General features: G+C 38.3%; 2 protein-coding genes across 5 annotated transcripts; both read left to right on the plus strand.

The window, feature by feature from the left end:
• The first annotated feature begins 1584 nt into the window (after positions 1 to 1584).
• On the plus strand, positions 1585 to 21586 carry LOC100724067 (arylamine N-acetyltransferase 2). 3 transcript variants are annotated; one of them, XM_063234817.1, is made up of 3 exons: positions 1585 to 1659; positions 18753 to 18833; positions 20345 to 21586. In XM_063234817.1, exon 3 carries the CDS (start codon positions 20350 to 20352, stop codon positions 21220 to 21222), a length of 873 nt encoding a protein of 290 aa, XP_063090887.1. In that variant the 5' UTR covers positions 1585 to 1659; positions 18753 to 18833; positions 20345 to 20349; the 3' UTR covers positions 21223 to 21586. The 3 variants fall into 3 exon arrangements, with proteins under 3 accessions (XP_063090887.1, XP_012999146.1, XP_003479383.1); XM_013143692.3 differs by lacking the exon at positions 1585 to 1659 and adding an exon at positions 13811 to 13877; XM_003479335.5 differs by lacking the exons at positions 1585 to 1659; positions 18753 to 18833 and adding an exon at positions 13812 to 13877.
• LOC100723784 (arylamine N-acetyltransferase 2-like) lies at positions 1591 to 6203 on the plus strand. Of its 2 annotated transcripts, XM_063234818.1 has the most exons (3): positions 1594 to 1659; positions 3358 to 3438; positions 4965 to 6203. In XM_063234818.1, the coding sequence occupies exon 3, from the start codon at positions 4970 to 4972 to the stop codon at positions 5837 to 5839; it is 870 nt and encodes a 289-aa protein (XP_063090888.1). In that variant the 5' UTR covers positions 1594 to 1659; positions 3358 to 3438; positions 4965 to 4969; the 3' UTR covers positions 5840 to 6203. The 2 variants fall into 2 exon arrangements, with proteins under 2 accessions (XP_003479382.2, XP_063090888.1); XM_003479334.4 differs by lacking the exon at positions 3358 to 3438 and having other exon boundaries at positions 1591 to 1659.
• Positions 21587 to 22111: the final 525 nt, after the last annotated feature.

A 22111-nucleotide genomic window follows, 5' to 3' on the forward strand; every position in this document is an offset into this window, starting at 1 on the left:
TAACCCCATTAATAGAAACATGTGACTAGATGCTAAGACAGTGACACAACTACTAATTTATAGAAATATTTCCATTGTCAGTTTTTCTAACCTTTTTTCTAAATATGGGAACATCAAATATTTAGAATTTTCAACTTTCAGAATGAAATTATTCATATCTAAAAGCAATAATCATTATGCATTATAAAACACGTATCTGGAAAGACTTATTGTCTATAAAGTATACTAAAGCATTATTAACTAGCATAATGTGAATCAAAATTTTTTCCTTTGGCTGCTATCTTAGTTGCTTTTCTTGTTGCAGAGACAAAATATATAATACCCAAATTTAAAGGAGGAGAGTTCACAGTCTATAGATGTTTCAGACCATAATCAGCTGACCTGAAGACAGGCTGGTGGGGCAAATAGGTATTGCAGAGGAGAAACAATTCATAGTAGGCAGAAGGTAGCAGAACTAGCAAGGGACCCTAACAGTGTCTTTCTGCCCTTTTACCTTATCCAGGCTATCCACCCTTAGGGCAGGTTGCACTCACACCTTTAATCCTAGTGCCCTTGACCCTAGCACTGACCTATGAGTCACACACTGTAGATCCAGCTACTTCTGGAAACCCCACCTATGGCTGCATGAAGCTTTGGGGAGACAGCTACACACAAGCCACCACAGCTGCATTAGGATATTATTAGGCTAGGTGGCTTCTGTAAGGGAGTATTGTCATCCCATGTCTTACCTTTTAGATAGATTCATTTGATTGTTTTCACATTTTGCTTTTTAAAAAACATGATGTTCTTTATTTATATATGAATTAAAATCCTGGGTTAATAACTAGATAAACCTATGGTGCTGATTCATCAAGGTAAAAATAATTTATACCCATGTATTCCAAGGAAGAACTACAGTTTTAAAAAGTTCAAACTAGGCCTGAGGATGTGACTCAGCAGTACAGTGCCTATATAGCAAAGAGAATTAGCATTTGATTTCTAGGAACAGGAAAATACACACACACGCACACAACGTATCAATCAGGGTTTAATAGAAAAACAGATACTGCAATGGTATGAAGAAACACCAGCATCATTCATGTAGATCAAAAACAGAAACAGAAATACAACAGCACAACACTTGGAACACATGCACCACATAGGAGGACAAATTTCAGACACATTATGCAGAAACTTTAGAAAGATAAATGAGAATGAAGATGAGAAAATGAAGAATGAAAAGTGAAAAGAGAAAGAGAGAGAACTTATAGGGGATGATGAGGAGAGTCTCATAAATTTAGAGCGTAAATAAAACCTATCTTCTGCATTTTAGGGGATTTGCTGTACTGTTTTAAAACTCTGAACTTCCACATCATATATAAACATTCTGGTCCGAGTCTCCCAAAGAGAAGCAAGTATGTGCAATATCTTTGCCCCTTACAGCCTGAGACATGAAATTAGGAAGTTAATATAAATCTCAACCCCTTTCCAATGAAAAACTCCCTGGGCTCCCCAGGAGCATCTTGGGGCCCTGCAACTACATTTCCCAGAGATCCATGGGCTGATTTTCACCAGACACCTGGGCGGAGACTTCAGAAAGCCAACTAAAAGCCTCTGCAGACTTTGGAGGAAGCAGGATTGAATTCAGTCTGTTACCTGGTTGCAGTGGCTGAGCACTGGGTAAGTGAAACTCCTTGACTGACTTGCCCTGTACTTTGTAACTGGAATGAAATCTGATCTCAACAGGAAGTCTAAGAGTACTTCCACTTTGGTTCTAAATTCCAAGTTCTAAAATTTGTTTGGAATATTTAGGTGAGATCTAATGCTGTAAATACTTTGGTATGGGGACACTTGGTTCCAACTGAGTTGAGAGTCATATCCCTTACCATATTCTAGGTGTGAGAATTTAAGGCAGTCCTTTAGCTTCTCTCAAACTCTGTCTCAAACGTACTTACTTATGTTCATTTATTGTGTGAGTGAGTAGGTATATTGAAAGATAGTTGTGTCTAAGGATTGGATTTTCCTCTTGAGTACTTTTATTAGTGATGTCCACTATCCTTGGTCTCTTAACAGAATGTCTTCTGCAGGGTTCAGTTAATCCTGCAAGGAGCAGTCTCCTAACAATTCCTGCTTTTCTTGAATTAACTGATTAGAAATCTCATGGTTTCAAATATCCAGTGATGTTGAAGGATATGATCTGCAATGTCTAGAAGAGTATTGGGGAAGTTTTCTGTTCTGAAGGAAGCTTAGTTGGGAGGCCCTCTAAGAGCATTTTCTCTTCTTCCCATCACAATGCCATGAATTCTTTGCCTTTTGCCAGGCTCCTCTACCCTGCTTCCTGTCCTGGAACCAGCTGACTATGGACCGATACCTCTAAAACTCTGACCCAATACAGACCTCTCCTCTTTAATTTGTGGATTTGTATATTATGTCTCAGTGATGGGAAAGTATGATAGAATCTTCTTTCCTTTTTATTTATTTATTTATTTGTTTATTTTGGTACTGAGGATTGAACTCACAACCTTGCACTTTCCAGGCAGGTGCTTATGCCACTGAGCTAAATCTCCGGTCCTCCTTTCCATTTTTATTAGCTTCTGGTTGACTTTTGGAGTGGCTTAGATTTTCATAACCTTTTACTATGAATCTAAAGATTTTCTTACACTTACTGTGACATTATGTACATTTATACAGTACTTCTTTATCATTAGTTATGTATTATCTCTGTCTTTAAATAATTTTTTGTGCATAAACTAGATTATTTCTTCACCTGATTCTTTTTTTGTTAATAAGTCCATTTCACATGCTCTAATTTGCCATGTTCCTAAGAACTTCTTTTCATTCGTCTTTCTTCTTGTACTAATTGCATTTTTTTGGAATGTAAGTTTTAAATATTCATCTTTTCCTCCTCCCAGTGTCATACTATATTTTCATATGTTTTATCATCAGATTCCTATATATGTAGCTGGGTCTCCCCTGAGTTTTTTTAAAGACCATTTCTTTCTTCTTCTGTCCCTGTGTGCCCAGCTGTAGTTCTTTTGCCACCTAAATGAATCCACGAGTCTGCTGAATGTATCGTTGGCAATCAGGGCATGGAACATGCTTCAGTCCACCTTCCCGTTACCATAATAATCATCCAGGTGGCTGCTTCTGTGAAACCTTGTGGGGCTCCCAGAACCCCCAGTCTTACACCCTTCGGGGCTGCTTCCTTTACCTCCCAATCCTTGCCAGGGAAACTCAGTTGTTTACCATTTTGTCAACTCTGTCTGTTCTTGATGATTGCATATTCTTCATAAGCAGTTGTCTATAAAACTACTCTTTCATTTCTGAGAAAAAATATCTTATATATATTTTTGAAACTGTCTTCCTTACCATTTTTAGAATTTGTGCCCAGAAGAAGAAGTATTCCAAGACTTTGGAGTGGATACTGACAATCAGCTGAAACTCAACTTACCACAAACGGTACAAAAACTCCATCCTCTGGATTCTCAGTGGGCTCCCTGAGTGTGTACACACCGCTGTCTGTAAACCTCCTGTGTGGGTGGTCAGACTGAGACGATGCTGTGTCCCTGCACAGAGATGCTACCGTCCCATTTAGAAAGCAAATACTATTTTCAGTTAACTCTTTCCCCAGAAGCTACTTTCCAAGTGCCTTCTTGTTGCATCACATTTTTAACAGCACAGAATTTTTTACATTTATTTGCAAAACACCACTATTCGTGTACAACATGTTGCTAGTATTGAGGTTCCTTAGAAAATTCTGGTTTTATTTGGGGACCTGAAATTATTAAATTCCAACTCAACATTTTATCATTTTAAAAACAAAAGGTACCAAGGCACCAGAGAACAAAGGAGTGGGATTGAGTGTTGAAGGTTCACAGAGGAAAGAACAAAAATTTAAAAACAATTTAAAAGGAATAGTAAAGGAATGATCACTTAAGCAGCAAATGGCCTGCTGTGTGTGATACACCTTACTTCTCTAGATCAGTTTTCATCTCTCTTCCACATATATTCTTTATAGTTTCTGGTTAAAGAGCTAAATAGGTACTGGGGAAGTTTGGCCTTTCTTTTCTCTGACTCAGGTTGCTAGGGATTTCGTTTGTACAAATGTGAAGAGGTGTTGGTGTAATTAAGGTTGAAAAGAAATGGAAGGGATTTCATAGATTAATGAGAAATGTAAGCATAAGGAACATATTCTCGGAGGTAATTCACTCATTTTTCAAATTTTAATGAAGCTTTTCCCCCTGGCTTGGTGCTGTGGACTAGACTCAGTTGTAAAGGTCCAAACAGTACTTGATGAGTGAATAAATAAAAAAAATCAACCAATCAATGACTGAGTCAGTGTAAATCTTTAGTTGTAGAATGTTATGTTTTAGCTATTGAGTAATTTAAGTGAATCAGTTTCAATAAATACCATGTTCTCTACTGAGTAATTTACCTGGTCCTAAGTCGTTAAAAGCCTATTTTAATTTTATTTTATTTTATTTTATTTTATTTTATTTTATTTTATTTTTTGAGATAAGGTCTCTCTGTATTTCAGGCTATTCTTAAACTCACTATGTAGCCCCAGATTGTCTTGAACTCACAGTGATCCTCCTGCCTCAGCCTGCTGAGTGCTATGATTACAGACATGTACCATGCTCAGCTCAGAAGCCTATTTTAATAGATATCAATTGAAATATGTTTTTTCTTTTCTTTTGTTAATGAGAAAACCACATGTAATATGTTTTTCATTTGGTTCAGTATTTAATTGGATTTCTAATATCGGATACTGGAAAGTTGAAAGAAATTATAAAACATTTATTCTGGGGTCACTGAGAATATTTAGTGAAATTAAGAATGTAAGTTAATTCATATAAAATTATGGATATGTGTAAAAATTGTTTGTATTTACATACATAAATTGCATGATATCTGTAGTTAACTTACTCCTGAAAAATCCTAGTGTAAAAATAGTATTTCTTCTTGATTTCTTTTTCTTGTCTCAGGGACCATGGATATTGAAGCATATTTTGAAAGAATTGGTTATAAGAACTCTAGGAACAAATTGGACCTGGAAACATTAACAGACATTCTTCAGCACCAAATCCGAGCCGTTCCCTTCAAAAATCTTAACTTGCATTGTGGAGACTCCATGGAGTTAGACCTAAAGGCCAGTTTTAATCAAATTGTGAGAAAGAACCGGGGTGGGTGGTGTCTCCAGGTCAATCATATTCTATACTGGGCTCTGACCACCATGGGGTTTGAGGCCACATTGTTGGGAGGATGTGTTTATATCCCTGCAGCCAATAAATATAGCACTATGATTCACCTTCTAGTTCAGGTGACCATCAATGGCAGAAACTACATTGTTGATGCTGGCTTTGGATGCTCCTACCAGATCTGGGAGCCTCTGGAATTAATTTCTGGGAAGGATCAGCCTCAGGTGCCTGCCATTTTCCGGTTGACAGAAGAAAATGGAACCTGGTACCTGGACCAAATCAGAAGAGAGCAACTCATTCCTCACCAAGAATTTCTTAATTCAGATCTTCTAGAAATGGGAAAATACCGGAAAATCTATTCCTTTACTCTTGAACCTCGAACAATTGAAGATTTTGAGTCGGTAAATGTTTTCCTTCAGACATCCCCAGCACCTGTGTTTACAAGCACATCCTTTTGTTCCTTGCAGACACCTGAAGGGGTTCACTGTTTAGTGGGCTGGACCCTCACCCATAGGAAATTCAATTATGAGAACAATGTAGATCTGGTAGAGTTTAAGACTCTGAAGGAGGAAGAGGTAGATGAAGTATTAAAAACTATATTTGGTATTTCATTAGAGAAAAAACTTGTGCCCAAACATGGTGATCGATGTTTTACTATTTAGGGTAAGCAGCAGCAGTGGTTTTCCATGTACTATATATAGTTAAACTTTTATCATAAAAATTTCCAACACACAAATGTGATTGATGGGAAAATAAGCCTCTGTGTATTGTATATTCACATCACCAATGTTCAATAGGTGATTTATTATATCCTTACCACACTTTAGACATGGCACAACTGATCCATAAAATGTCAGCATACATAATGGAATCATGTTGGAGACCAGGCTGTGTTAAGGGTTAAGTTTATGAACAGAATCTCTCTGGATGTATTGGAAAGCATCTATGCACAGTGCTCTGCAGTCAGCTGTGGACTTGGGCTGCTGACACTCCCTATTTCAGAACAATAAAACTGTTGAACTCAGAGATCAGACCTGTCAGTTAATTGTCAAAATTTACTGCTTGAAGTCTTTGAACTAACTTCCCAAGGTCGTGCTCAGTTTCTGTCTTGTCTCAGTATCCCCTTCCTTTGTTTGAAAACCAAATATATATGGGATGTCCAGAGAAGCTGTTGTCTTTACTCCCAGAGAATTTTTACCTTTCTGAAGCCCCATACACCATATTCCATCATTTCTCTTTATTTAAGCCGTTCACTGTACACTCATTTTGAGAGATTGGGCTAGGCCAAGTCCCCAATAGAATGACTTTTTCAGAGGCACATAATCACACACCTTTACAAAATGCATTATGCTTGAAATGCTTTAGTGATAATATATTTAACTTGTGAACCATACTGATACATGCTAGAAAACTTCCTATTTTAGGAAATGTATTGATAAATCCATACTGGTAGTGAGTAAAGACAACAGAGAGAAAAATTGTTCCATTAAGCTCAACCAGTTACATTTAATAACTAGCATTTCTCTCAATATGAATCCCATCATTACGCAATACCCAGTGTGGTTTTCGTCTGTGATTGCTTGGCTCTGAGACAGAAACATCTTGATGAAGAGATTCTGTAAATAAAGATGTTTTTCTCCATGTGCTGGAAAGCAGAAAAGAGGAACAGTTTCACAGAGACAGAGATGAGGGAGTAGATACATTCAGCGTGCAACCTAGTGATATCCAAAAGTGTGCTTTACTAATCCTTTAGTAAAGGATTAGGATCCTTTGGTCTTATTGATATAGCACAGTTAACTGCTGAAGTACATTAAATGTTCACTTAAAATCACCAAGTTGGATCATTTTTTTATACAAGCATGGTTCAACAGGTGCAAATAATATGATTCAGCCATATGAACAGAATAAAGGACAAAATACATATAATCATTTCAGAATAAAATAAAAATGATAAAATTCCCATTTGTATTGATAAAAATTATAAACAATTTTTGTAAGAAGGAATTTTCCTCAAAATAAGAAAAGTCATATATGACAAAGTCACAGTGACCGCATACTCTAAAGAGTGAAAAGATTTTAAATATTTCACCAGCAAGAAATGCTAAATATTCAAGATATGGGGTACATTAATTAGCCTGATTTGATAATTGAACAATCTCTCCATGTATGAAATGACATTTTATCAGACAAATATACACAATGATTGTCAAACTTCAAAACTAAATAAATGAGCTCAATGGATTAATAAGTAGGAATCTAGTTGCTACCAACACTCCCTAAATAACTACCTTCATTAGTAGCTTGAAACAACCATTGTTTTCTGCTCACATTCTTACAGTCTGGAATTTCAAAGCACAGAATAAGCCTGCTCTCTTCCTCTCTCCAGTATACAGTCATAGTAAAGAGGATTCCTGTTGCTCGTAGTGATTTGTAGCTCATCCACAGCATTTTTGACAGCATAAGTGGCACTGAGATGGTGCTAGCATGGGAAATTCTCCACGTGGCCTCCATGTGGTGATGGCTCCCTCACAGCACAGGGGCCTCAGGGCAGTCATATTTTCTAACATGGAATCTGGATTCTACATCTGATTCTCTCAGCTTGCAATGGCAAACAAACACCAAAAACATCACCCAGAATGTGGAAGCAGATTTATTTAACATTGAATGAGCACTGACAAGGAACCAATCCTTATAAAAATGTCAGGCCCTGAAAGCTCAGGGAGTGAGATTTTTATGGGGGTTTGAAAGCAAAGTGCAGAGTACTTGGTTGTCTTTGATTGATTCTTACAATACAAGTCATAGTGACCAGCTGTGTATCACAGTGACCAGCCCTTTCCATGAAATGGAAGTAACAGGAACTGTCACCAGGCAACTAACAGAGACTGAAGTAGACTGACTAGGGAAGAGGGGCATTTTCTGCTACAAGCTTACAAGGTGGAAGCTGAGTCTTACTTATTTTGTTGATATGACATACTTCACATCACATGAAACTATTGTAAGTCCATAATTAACTGGTGTTTAGAACATTCTCAGTGTTATGTAACCACCATTTTTGTCCAGTTTTAAACAGTCTAGTTACCTCATTTAGCCCATTTAACCATTCCTTTCCCATTAAAAAGTTTCAATCTTTATAGTTTATAAAAGTTACATAACACTACTTCTGTCACATTCTTTTGACTGCATACAAACAAAAAGATGTTCTAGAGTCAAGAAGAGGGAATATGTCTATCGAGGACCTGGGCAAGATCTCCAATCTCCCAAACAAGTGTATGGCAAAGTCTTAAATAAGCCAAGGGGTATGATTTTAGGGATCCAGAAGGATCAAAACCCTGTAGCAGAGTTGGAAACTCTAAGGGCTAAGACAAGGAATGTCTCTGGGAAGCCCATATTTATTTAGTTTTTCAAACAAGGAAGGGGGTAGAGTGGAAAATGAGCAGGAAACTGAGAAGGATCTTGGGAGTGGTTCAAGGACTTTTCCAAGAAAAAGACTATGTTAATTTAGAAGAACTGTCTTATGTTAATTTAAGAGAAGCATCTTAGGAGAAAGTCTCCAGGTGGACTTTCACTACAGGAGTGAAATGTGTACAGCTACAATCTCTATCTTGTTAATTGGGGTTGGATCCAGGTGTTGTGGCCTTATCTTGCCCTTTGAGGCATCTATTTGTTTTGAGATTGTCCATGCCCTGGCCATGCCACAGCCCTGCACATGTGTTCAGTTTCCAACTTCAATGGCTCCCAACATGTCTTTATTTTTAATGTGGAACTACGTCTACATTATCTTAGACATAATATGTTTTTATGATCATCTTTGAAATAACCTGTGAAAGGAAATTCTCTACACAGAAAAATTTACATTTTTCAAATATGCAAAGTATACTTTCACCATTCCAAAATGCTCCCCAAATTCCCCCCTTTCTATAGCAGAAACTCAGTATTAAATGATGTTTCTGGGAGTCTCAAGCCCAGAGTGTGTGTGGGTTAAGACTCAGCACACAAGGAAACCTTGGAACATTGCTCCCAGGCCATAAAACTACACCCTGCATCTGAAATCACAGGAGGTCACATGGAGTCTCAGTGAGCCAAAGTGACCGAAGCCCAGCAACTCAAAGAGACTAGTTGTTGCCTGCTGTCTTCCCCAGGAGCCAAAAGTGGGCCAGGTGATTCTCAGTGCACGGGGGAAGGCTTGAAACATTGCTTGAAATCTGGAAATACAGGAAAATGACAAAACAAAAGAGTAAAATGCAGTGTCAAACTCCCAGCCCAATCGAAGCAAACCTAGGAGACACGCACACAGAAAAAAATATAAGCCATACATCTGAAATGTCTGATATGATATCAACTGAAGTAAAGAAACAACTCTGGGAAGCTTTAAAATAACTCAAATTAGAAATAGTATCCTGGTAAAAGAGGAAAAGATAAATGTAATGAAAGAAATGCTGAACACGTCTAAAGAAGGCATACTTTAAAATTTAGAAAAACAATGCAAAAAGATGGAAACTCTGAGTGAAGAATATAAGAAACAAACAGAATGCATGAAGCAGATTCAAAGAGATATACAGGAAATCAAAAATTCCATCCAAAGCTGGCAAAACCACCTCAATGAAAGTGAACATGAAATTTCAGACCTTGAAGACATGATTACAGCTAGTGAATAGGAAAGCAAAGATATTTTAAAAATAACAAATAACCAGTAAATAACACATCAAAAACTGCAAGAAGAGTACAGGCCCAGACAGATTCACTGCAGAATTCTACAAGAAATACAAAGAAGATTTAATGCCATCACCCCTCAAACTCTTTAATGAAATTGAAAAAGAAACAATTCTCCCTAAATAATATTACTCTAATACCAAAACCTGAGAAAGACCCAAACAAAAAAGAGAACTACAAGCCAATCTTCCTAATCAATATAGATGCAAAAATTCTCAATAAAATTTTGGCAAACAGAATGCAGCAAATCATCAAGAAAGTTATACACCATGACCAAGTGGGATTCATCCCAGGAATTCAGGGATGGTTCAACATACACAGATCAATAAATGTAATCCACCATATCAATCAAGCCAAAAATAACAATCACATGATCATTTCTATAGATGTAAAAAAAAGCATTTGATAAGGTCCAACACTTATTCACGATAAAAAAACCTTACTGAAAGTTGGAATAGATGGTCTTTTCCGATTCCGGAAGAACATGGCAGATAGATAGCAGCAGCCTCTGAGGCTCTAGGAGAAACCGCACTTGAAATATAGGAATGGTGCTGGACAGGAAGTTTCAGGCAAGGGGGGATATTCTTTCCTGGCCCAGGAACAAACTAAATTAAGAGAAACCATCAGGAAATGCAATCCTGGTGAGACAGCAGGCACAGATAAGGTATCAGCACGGAAGCTGGACCCATGCCACTGGAAACTGTGATTTGAATTACCTGCAGCCGCTGTTGCATCGTGGTCGGCACAGCAGGGAGAGAGGCGCGAAAACTCGGAGAGTGGGAAGCGTTGAAAGGAATTGGGAGCAGGACTGACAGGGTGCCCTACATCGACCTGCGGTGAGTGAGCGAGCGAATCGTACCCTTACATAGAGAAGGAGGCTTCAGTGGAGGACATACTCAGACCAGGCAGACTTCCCAGAACGAGAAGCTGCAGTGACTTAAGTCACATATCCCCCTCTCAAGAAGGATTGGTGGGGAGTGCCTGGCCTGTGAGACGCCACTGGCTGAGACCCAATAGTCTAGCCCAACTCAGGTCCCAGAGCCTGAAGGTGCACCCTAGAGGTGAAGCCTTGGGGGTAGGATGACCTGGAGGGGCAGGCCCAGCAGAGGCTGCCCAGGTCTGTGTCTCCCTAGTATACTGCAGTGGGCAGGAACACCTAGCTGGCAATTCAAACAGACTGTGGCCGACAGGGAAGGGAGCTGGGCCTCCTATACATGCTTAAATATAAGGAACAAAGAATATGAGAAGAGGGAGCAACAAGAAGGGGTCCTCAGCCCCCAATCCTGAGAAACATGCAATAGTAGACATGGCCCCAATAGATATAAAGCACTATCTCCAGAGCCTCATAGACGAGTTCAGGAATGAAGCTATTAATGACCTGAAGCAAGACGTAAGCAGAACAGTTAGAGAAATGCTAAGCACCGCCCAAGAAAAAACAGATGGTGGAATGGAAGAACAGAAAAAAAGGGGAGAATAGTTTGATGAAGAAAATAGAGAAAACATAGAATACATGAAGCAGGTTCAAAGAGATTATCAGGACACTAAAAACTCTATCGAAAACTGGCATAACAGCTTGAAAGAAACTAAGGACAGATTATCTGAACTGGAGGGCAGATTTGTAATGTGGCAGCATGAAATGAAAAACTTCTTAAAAATAACAACAACAAAAAAAAATAAACAGCAACACTACAAAAACTAGAAGATGATAAGAGGATCTATAACTTAAGGATTAAGAACATAAGAGAAGTGGGGACACAAACAAATGGACTACAAAAGCTATTCACAGAAATAATCCAAGAGAATTTCCCTAATTTGGCAAATGGTAAAGATACTCAGATATATGAGGCATACCTACAACCCCAACAGAGCTACACCCAGGTATATAATAATCAAAATTCCAGAAATCCAATATAAGAACAGAATATTAAAAGCCATCAGAGACAAGAAACAGATCACTTACAAGGTAACACCCATCAGAATTACAGCAGACTTCTTGGCACAAACCATCAAGTCACAAAGACTGTGGGGGGAAATAATTCAAGCTTTGAAAGATAATAACCTCCAGCCAAGATTGATATATCCTGCAGAACTGTCCCTAGAAATTGATGGAAAAACAAGGTGCTTCCAGGATAAAGAGGAACTAGGGGAATTTGCAACCACCAATTCAACTCTACAGAGAATACTGCAGGATAGTCTAAAAAAAGAAATACCAAGATTCCAGAAATAGTGGCTGAGAGGCCACAATGAATGGAACAGAAAATGAAATGAAGAATGACAAACTGACAACAAACAACAGAAAAAGAGCTCAACAGAAATGGGGCAGAGAAGATCAGAAGGTAGGAACAGCAATTTTGGAGAAAACAAGACATCATAATAGCTAGTGCTGATTTAGTATCATCTTGTTTTGAAGTCCCATCAAACGTGTATTCTTCAGTCTCCATTGTTCTTAAAATGTTGTATCTTATTGGATTTTATTATATATGATAATATAAACAAAAACTTTTATAGACAAGGAGTTTATATAGAAACCATTGTTCATTTTCTGTCGATTGGTTCTAAATACCCTGTAATAATGTCATTCTCTTGAATGGTTTTATAATGTCGTGATATGTTTGGTGCTACAGTATAAGAAGTTATACTCAAAGATTTCAAGGAAAGAGACACTATGGTAACTATTTTTATGTCAGGATGTCTTGTGGTGAAACACTGGTTTGTTTAAATGGTTATGATTTGACCTGCGCTGTTCTGTTGTTATGCCCTCTTTTATCTCAATCCCCCCCTTTTTTAAATTATTTACTTTTTTCTTTTTATTTTTTTAATTAAGGGAAAAATAAAAAATAGCAGGATACATTATAGTAACCTACTTTGATTTCCTATTAACATGATTTGAAATCCTGTATTGCCCTCACCATCTTGTTTTGACTGATTTTCCTCTATTCTGCTTTGCTTGATAGTACCAAGATCAAAAGTATAGGCATAACTGTGAAGACAATAAGAATCATTATGACGCCCATTCCAATTCACTATTATTTTCTTTTAATATCCTGTTATGTCTCCAATGCTTTGGTTTTACTCTTTACTGTTTAGTTCAATTTTATTAGAACTGCCAATTCTTCTTAAAATAGCAAGAGGCAGTATGGTAACCATTGTTGATCACCTTATATTTTATTTTTACATTATCTATTATGTCCATCCTTTTGATTTGACTGACTCTGTTCTGATATGTCGCATTTGGTTTTAAGTTCAAACTAGGCCTGAGGATGTGGCTCAGCAGTATAGTGCCTATATAGCAAAGAGAATTAGCATTTGATTTCTAGGAACAGGAAAATACGCACACACGCACACAACGTATCAATCAGGGTTTAATAGAAAAACAGATACTACAATGGTACGAAGAAACACCAGCGTCATTCATGTAGATCAAAAACAGAAACAGAAATACAACAGCACAACACTTGGAACACATGCACCACATATGAGGACAAATTTCAGACACATTATGCAGAAACTTTAGAAAGATAAATGAGAATGAAGATGAGAAAACGAAGAATGAAAAGTGAAAAGAGAAAGAGAGAACTTATAGGGGATGATGAAGAGAGTCTCATAAATTTAGAGCGTAAATAAAACCTATCTTCTGCATTTTAGGGGATTTGCTGTACTGTTTTAAAACTCTGAACTTCCACATCACATATAAACATTCTGGTCCGAGTCTCCCAAAGAGAAGCAAGTATGTGCAATATCTTTGCCCCTTACAGCCTGAGACATGAAATGAGGAAGTTAATATAAATCTTAACTCCTTTCCAATGAAAAACTCCCTGGGCTCCACAGGAGCAGCTTGGGGCCCTGCAACTACATTTCCCAGAGATCCATGGGCTGATTCTGACCAGACACCTGGGTGGAGACTTCAGAAAACCAACTGAAAGCCTCTGCAGGAAGGAGGAAGCAGGATTGAGTTCAGTCTGTTTCCTGGTTGCAGTGGCTGAGCACTGGGTAAGTGAAGCTCCTTGACTGACTTGCCCTGTACTTTGTAACTGGAATGAAATCTGATCTCAACAGGAAGTCTAAGAGTGCTTCCACTTTGGTTCTAAATTCCAAGTTCTAAAATTTGTTTGGAATATTTAGATGAGATCTAATGCTGTAAATACTTTGGTATGGGGACACTTGGTTCCAACTGAGTTGAGAGTCATATCCCTTACCATATTCTAGGTGTGAGAATTTTTAAGGCAGTCCTTTAGCTTCTCTCAAACTCTGTCTCAAACGTACTTACTTATGTTCATTTATTGTGTGAGTGAATAGGTATATTAAAAGATAGTTGTGTCTAAGGATTGGATTTTCCTCTTGAGTACTTTTATTAGTGATGTCCACTATCCTTGGTCTCTTAACAGAATGTCTTCTGCAGGGTTCAGTTAATCCTGCAAGGAGCAGTCTCCTAACAATTCCTGCTTTTCTTGAATTAACTGATTAGAAATCTCATGGTTTCAAATATCCAGTGATGTTGAAGGATATGATCTGCAATGTCTAGAAGAGTATTGGGGAAGTTTTCTGTTCTGAAGGAAGCTTAGTTGGGAGGGCCTCTAAGAGCATTTTCATATTTACTCCCTCTAAGCACAAACCAGAAGACTACACAGCAGGAAAGAAACAGCCACAGGAGTTAGGAGCCTGGCAGACAGTGCTCTGTGCTTTGGCCTGAGGCTCACAGCTTCCCTGCACTTCTTACCTCCTTTCTGATACACTGTTCATTCCTTACCGAGGCCCCTCCTTTATTGTCTCAAACTCAAGCAGCTGACTGCGCCCTGACCTTCAGAAGGAACTTAACTTCAACCTCTAGCTACTTCCTGCTCTGAGAGCTACTTAGAGTAGTCTTCCCTGACTGCAGCTTGAGTTTCGGTTTCTCTTTCAGTTTGCCTGCATGATCTGCTGCTAATAGCACACAAGCTCTCTGGCTGCTGGGAGTCCTGGCAGAGATGCAGGTGTTCTGTACACCGAGGACAGTTGACGAGCACTCTCTCTTATGGAGAAGACAATTCTAGCAGGGCTGGAATCGTTCTATTCAGATACTCTAAGGGCTTGCTAGGAGTGCTGTCATTCCTAGGTAGTTCAAAAAAGAACAAAGAAAATGTAGAAAGAAGTGGAAAAAACACATGGAGGCAAAAGTGACTCACTACTTCTCCTTAAGAGTTTCTACTCAGTAATGACAGATGTCCATGCAGTAGGTGTAGGAAATTCCATCTCGAGCCCTACCTATCATGAGAGCTGCTTGTAACCTTAAACTATGACAGCAGCATCTTACGGAAGGTGTCCCTCTGGATCAGTCTCCTTTTAATTCCTTTGTACGTGGCTCTTTCTCACAACTCCATTTTGGAAAAATCAAGAGTTAGTTTTTATTTTTTAGCCAAAATTTGAAAACAACTGTTGTACATGAAAGATGCAGAGATGCTAGGAATGGGCATCAAACAATGAGTCCTGATGTCTTGCTACGATATGACAGTGTCTTGCAATGAAAGTGCTGTATCATTTAGGAATCAATCAGATCAGTTCATGTAACTATTGCACACTGACCATGGGACAAAATAACACTCATCAGATCTGCAGAAGTGAGTTAAATATTTACAGAGTGGCAAGGCCTGTAGAAGTTGCTTCATTTTGTGTGTCACAGCTTCCTGCTCCCCAAATGAACACTGAGGTGTTCAAACCAGACACTGGGACAATGATCAGTGTACCAGTGACCTAGGGAAATGCTGGGAGGAATTTAGCTGTGCCTGCGTGTTAATTAGGGACTCCAGGTTGGTCCAGCTCAGCACAGTAGTAAGCTCGTCTAACTCCAGCTGCTGGGGAGGCTGAGGTGAGAGGATCGCAAGTGGGAACTCAGCCCAAACACCGCAGTGTGACCTTATCTCTAAAAAGTAAAAAGGGCGCAGGCTGTAACTCAGTGATAAAGCATTTCTGTAGGCTATGTGAGAACCTGGGTTCAAAACCAATTACTGGAAAAAAAAATACCCCACTTAGTTCAGACTGAAGGCAAGGCAGCCATTTATTCCTAAGGAACTGGCACCAACAAGCTGGTGTCCCAGTGCTGTTCTGAAGGGGTATTAATCTCTGCACATCCGGAGTTCAGCAAAAGGGGACAAGGACAGTTCAGGAGCCCTAGGTCCTCCAAGGAGAACCTCATGGGCAGAGCCTTCAGGACAAGATACAGGCCAGGCCAGGGAAACAGGGAATGGTACGAGAAATACAGAGGATCGAGACATCTCAACAGAGAGCATTATCCCCACACTAACTTCAGACCTGAAGCCTCCTTGACCCGGTGGACCAGGGACCCTTTCTACATCTGCTAAACACATTTTCTCCCGTTTGCTTTTCACACTGTGATGGAGAGGAGGTCATAACGGCTCCACATGAGTCACAGTGTGTTTAAATTTTTTTCTTAAATTACTTTAGACAGGAAGTGTACTTTGCAATTCCTTTTTGGCTCTTTCTCTTTTTGATTTTTCCATCATGATTCTGCTTTATATTTCAATAATTTAACACAGATATGTTCTGTAAAAATATTTCAGTTGGCTAACCATCGGGCTAAACATTTCCAGTGCTTGTGTTACAAAGGTAAACCATAACAAGATACTCGAGACTTTTCCAGTCAGGAGCCACCAACTTACTTCTAAGAACTTCCACTTTACCAAGCACATTTGGTTTGTTGATTTCTATGAGTATGTTATAAAAGTCTCTCTTTCCCCTTCTCCCTTGTCCTCCCCTTGTCCATCCTCCTCCCTTCCCACCTCTAACATTGAATCATTTGGGATCTGGTGCTGTCTGATTCATGAATTGCAGTCTGCTCCAATAAGTTCTTTAGAATTTGGATCCCCAAGTTTGTCATTTAACAGTTCCATCATTGACAATACTGGATCAGATCTCCCCATTCTGGTCTTTCTTTGTCTTCAGATTTAATTTTCACATATTTCAAGTTCTGCAGAGCTGAGCTGGTTAGCATTAGGGTTAGGGTTTGAACAGTCTATGTATTCATCATCCAACACTCACAGCAATTCTTCATTGTGGCTTATTTCTTAGTTTTCCCTTTGATTTTTTTCTTTACTGGCCACTAAAGAGATAACATTTCATCAGAACAGCTTATGGCTTTTGTATTTCTCAAGTTACTTCATGGTTGAGATGGTCTTTGTATTTGTGTCTCCATTTCAATTCAAATAATCATAACAGTGGTACTTGAGCATTGAACTTTCCTGCAATGCTTTGTGGATATTACTCGTTTACCTCTTTTTTGAAATTTTGTGTAATATTCTGTTGCTTGCATGGTATCTTCTTCATCATGAAGTGTGTGCCTTCTCTGCCATGTTTCTGTAATTCTTTTTAATTTTAAATTTCAAGAGTTTAATGAGAATATATTTCATTGTCAAACATGTACAATCAGACTTTGCAGAATTATCTTGTCTTCTTTTCCTTCTGTTTCATTTCTAGAACATAATAAGGATATAGATTTTGATATAGATACAGATGTATCTTTTGTATGTTTTCTATTATACTTTCTGAGTTCCCCTCTCCAAGTGGATTTTCTTTGTAATTGTTTTGTCTAGGTGTCCCCCTAAAGCTTTGTGGAGAAGTGACTGAATCATAAGTGTCTTGTGTTCATCAGAGGATTAGTCCACTGATGAGGTTATAGCTAAGTGTGGTGTCATGAAGTGAAGCCATGTTGGAGGAGGTGGTTCAGTAGGAGCCTGGCCTGGAAAGGCCTCTCTCCCTTCTTCCTCCCTGATCTATCTCTCTTCTTCGCATCACAATGCCATGAATTCTTTGCCTTTTGCCAGGCTCCTCCACCCTGCTTCCCAGTCCTGGATCCAGCTGACTATGGACCGATACCACTAAAACTCTGACCCAATACAGACCTCTCCTCTTTAATTTGTGGATTTGTATATTATGTCTCAATGATGGGAAAGTATGACAGAGTCTTCTTTCCTTTTTATTTATTTATTTATTTATTTATTTTGGTACCGAGGATTGAACTCACAACCTTGCGCTTTCCAGGCAGGTGCTTATGCCACTGAGCTAAATCTCCGGCCCACCTTTCCATTTTTATTAGCTTCTGGTTGACTTTTGGAGTGGCTTAGATTTTCATAATCTTTTACTATGAATCTAAAGATTTTCTTATACTTACTGTGACATTATGTACATTTATACAGTGTTTCTTTATCATTAGTTATGTATTATCTCTGTCTTTAAATCATTTTTGTGCATAAACCAGATTATTTCTTCACCTGATTCTTTTTTTGTTAATAAGTCCATTTCACATGCTCTAATTTGCCATGTTCCTAAGAAGAACTTCTTTTCATTCGTCTTTCTTCTTGTACTAATTGCATTTTTTGGAATGTAAGTTTTACATGTTCATCTTTTCCTCCTCCCAGTGTCATACTATATTTTCATATGTTTTATCATCAGATTCCTGTATGTGTAGCTGGGTCTCCACTGAGTTTTTTTAAAGACCATTTCTTCCTTCTTCTGTCCCTGTGTCCCCAGCTGTAGTTCTTTTGCCACCTAAATGAATCCACGAATGTATCGTTGGCAATCAGGGCATGGAACATGCTTTAGTCCGCCTTCCCGTTACCATAATAATCATCCAGGTGGCTCCTTCTGTGAAACCTTGTGGGGCTCCCAGAACCCCCAGTCTTACACCCTTCGGGGCTGCTTCCTTTACCTCCCCATCCTTGCCAGGGAAACTCAGTTGTTTACCATTTTGTCAACTTTGTCTGTTCTAGATGATTGCATATTCTTCATAAGCAGTTGTCTATAAAACTACTCTTTCATTTCTGAGAAAAAATATCTTATATATATTTTTGAAACTGTCTTCCTTACCATTTTTAGAATTTGTGCCCAGAAGAAGAAATATTCCAAGACTTTGGAGTGGATACTGACAATCAGCTGAAACTCAGCTTACCAGAACCGGTACAAAAACGCCATCCTCTGGATTCTCAGTGGGCTCCCTGAGTGTGTACACACCGCTGTCTGTAAACCTCCTGTATGGGTGGTCAGACTGAGACGATGCTGTGTCCCTGCACAGAGATGCTACCATCCCATTTAGAAAGCAAATACTATTTTCAGTTAACTCTTTCCCCAGAAGCTACTTTCCAAGTACCTTCTTGTTGCATCACATTTTTAACAGCACAGAATTTTTTACATTTATTTGCAGAACACCATTATTCATGTACAACATGTTGCTAGTATTGAGGTTCCTTAGAAAATTCTGGTTTTATTTGGGGACCTGAAATTATTAAATTCCAACTCAACATTTTATCATTTTAAAAACAAAAGGTACCAAGGCACCAGAGAACAAAGGAGTGGGATTGAGTTTTGAAGGTTCACAGAGGAAAGAACAAAAATTTAAAAACAATTTAAAAGGAATAGTAAAGGAATGATCACTTAAGCAGCAAATGGCCTGCTGTGTGTGATACACCTTACTTCTCTAGATCAGTTTTCATCTCTCTTCCACATATATTCTTTACAGATTCTGGTTAAAGAGCTAAATAGGTACTGGGGAAGTTTGGCCTTTCTTTTCTCTGACTCAGGTTGCTAGGGATTTAGTTTGTACAAATGTGAAGAGGTGTTGGTGTAACTAAGGTTGAAAAGAAATGCAAGGGATCTCATAGATTAATGATAAATGTAAGCATAAGGAACATATTCTCAGAGGTAATTCACTCATTTTTCAAATTTTAATGAAGCTTTTCCCCCCGGCTTTGGTGCTGTGGACTAGACTCAGTTGTAAAGGTCCAAACAGTACTTGATGAGTGAATAAATAAAAAAATCAACCAATCAACGACTGAGTCGGTATAAATCTTTAGTTGTAGAATGTTATGTTTTAGCTATTGAGTAATTTAAGTGAATCAGTTTCATTAAATACCGTATTCTCTACTGAGTAATTTACCTGGTCCTCAGTCGTTAAAAGCCTATTTTACTTTTCTTTTCTTTTCTTTTCTTTTATTTTTGGAGATAAGGTCTCACTGTAGTTCAGGCTATTCTTAAACTCACTATGTAGCACCAGATTGTCTTGAACTCACAGTGATCCTCCTGCCTCAGCCTACTGAGTGCTATGATTATAGACGTGTACCATGCTCAGCTCAGAAGCCTATTTTAATAGATATCAATTGAAATATGTTTTTTCTTTTCTTTTGTCAATGATAAAACCACATGTAATATGTTTTTCATTTGGTTCAGTATTTAATTGGATTTCTAATATCGGATACTGGAAGGTTGAAAGAAATTATAAAACATTAGTTCTGGGGTCACTGAGAATAGTTAGTGAAATTAAGAATGTAAGTTAATTCATATAAAATTATGGATATGTGTAAAAATTGTTTGTATTTACATACATAAATTGCATGATATCTGTAGTTAACTTACTCCTGAAAAATCCTAGTGTAAAGATAGTATTTCTTCTTGATTTCTTTTTCTTGTCTCAGGGACCATGGATATTGAAGCATATTTTGAAAGAATTGGTTATAAGAACTCTAGGAACAAATTGGACCTGGAAACATTAACAGACATTCTTCAGCACCAAATCCGAGCCGTTCCCTTCGAAAATCTTAACTTGCATTGTGGAGACTCTATGGAGTTAGACCTAAAGGCCAGTTTTAATCAAATTGTGAGGAAGAACCGGGGTGGGTGGTGTCTCCAGGTCAATCATATTCTATACTGGGCTCTGACCACCATGGGGTTCAAGACCACATTGTTGGGAGGATATGTTTATAACCCTCCAGCCAATAAATATAGCACTGGTATGATTCACCTTCTAGTTCAGGTGACCATCAATGGCAGAAACTACATTGCTGATGCTGGCTTTGGACGCTCCTACCAGATCTGGGAGCCTCTGGAATTAATTTCCGGGAAGGATCAACCTCAGGTGCCTGCCATTTTCCGGTTGACAGAAGAAAATGGAACCTGGTACCTGGACCAAATCAGAAGAGAGCAACTCATTCCTCACCAAGAATTTCTTAATTCAGATCTTCTAGAAATGGGAAAATACCGGAAAATCTATTCCTTTACTCTTGAACCTCGAACAATTGAAGATTTTGAGTCGATAAATGTTTTCCTTCAGACATCCCCAGCATCTGTGTTTACAAGCAAATCCTTTTGTTCCTTGCAGACACCTGAAGGGGTTCACTGTTTAGTGGGCTGGACCCTCACCCATAGGAAATTTAGTTATGAGAACAATGTAGATCTGGTAGAGTTTAAGACTCTGAAGGAGGAAGAGGTAGATGAAGTATTAAAAACTATATTTGGTATTTCATTAGAGAAAAAACTTGTGCCCAAACATGGTGATCGATGTTTTACTATTTAGGGTAAGCAGCACCAGTGGTTTTCCATGTACTATATATAGTTAAACTTTTATCATAAAAATTTCCAACACACAAATGTGATTGATGGGAAAATAACCCGTTGTGTATTGTATATTCACATCACCAATGTTCAATAGGTGATTTATTATATCCTTCCCACCCTTTAGACATGGCACAACTTATCTGTAAAATGTCAGCATACGTAATGGAATGATGTTGGACACCAGGCTGTGTTAAGGGTTAAGTTTATGAACAGAGTCTCTCTGGATGTATTGGAAAGCATCTATGCACAGTGCTCTGCAGTCAGCTGTGGACTTGGGCTGCTGACACTCCCTATTTCAGAACAATAAAACTGTTGAACTCAGAGATCAGACCTGTCAGTTAATTGTCAAAATTTACTGCTTGAAGTCTTTCAACTAACTTCCCAAGGTCGTGCTCAGTTTCTGTCTTGTCTCAGTATCCCCTTCCTTTGTTTGAAAACCAAATATATATGGGATGTCCAGAGAAGCTGTTGTCTTTACTCCCAGAGAATTTTTACCTTTCTGAAGCACCATACACCATATGCCATCATTTCTCTTTATTTAAGCCATTCACTGTACACTCATTTTGAGAGATTGGGCTAGGCCAAGTCCCCAATAGAATGACTTTTTCAGAGGCACATAATCACACACCTTTACAAAATGCATTATGCTTGAAATGCTTTAGTGATAATATATTTAACTTGTGAACCATACTGATACATGCTAGAAAACTTCCTATTTTAGGAAATGTATTGATAAATCCATACTGGTAGTGAGTAAAGACAACAGTGAGAAAAATTGTTCCATTAAGCTCAACCAGTTACATTTAATAACTAGCATTTCTCTCAATATGAATCCCGTCATTACACAA

The sequence above is a fragment of the Cavia porcellus genome, unplaced genomic scaffold, assembly GCF_034190915.1.
Source record: "Cavia porcellus strain 051 isolate PalLab524CR breed Dunkin Hartley unplaced genomic scaffold, mCavPor4.1 scaffold_24, whole genome shotgun sequence".
Lineage (NCBI taxonomy): Eukaryota > Metazoa > Chordata > Mammalia > Rodentia > Caviidae > Cavia > Cavia porcellus.

What these genes read in the sequence shown, in the direction of transcription:
- LOC100723784 (XM_003479334.4), top strand. Translation starts at nt 4,970, where the DNA reads ATGGATATTGAAGCATATTTTGAAAGAATTGGTTATAAGAACTCTAGG.
- LOC100724067 (XM_063234817.1), top strand. Translation starts at nt 20,350, where the DNA reads ATGGATATTGAAGCATATTTTGAAAGAATTGGTTATAAGAACTCTAGG.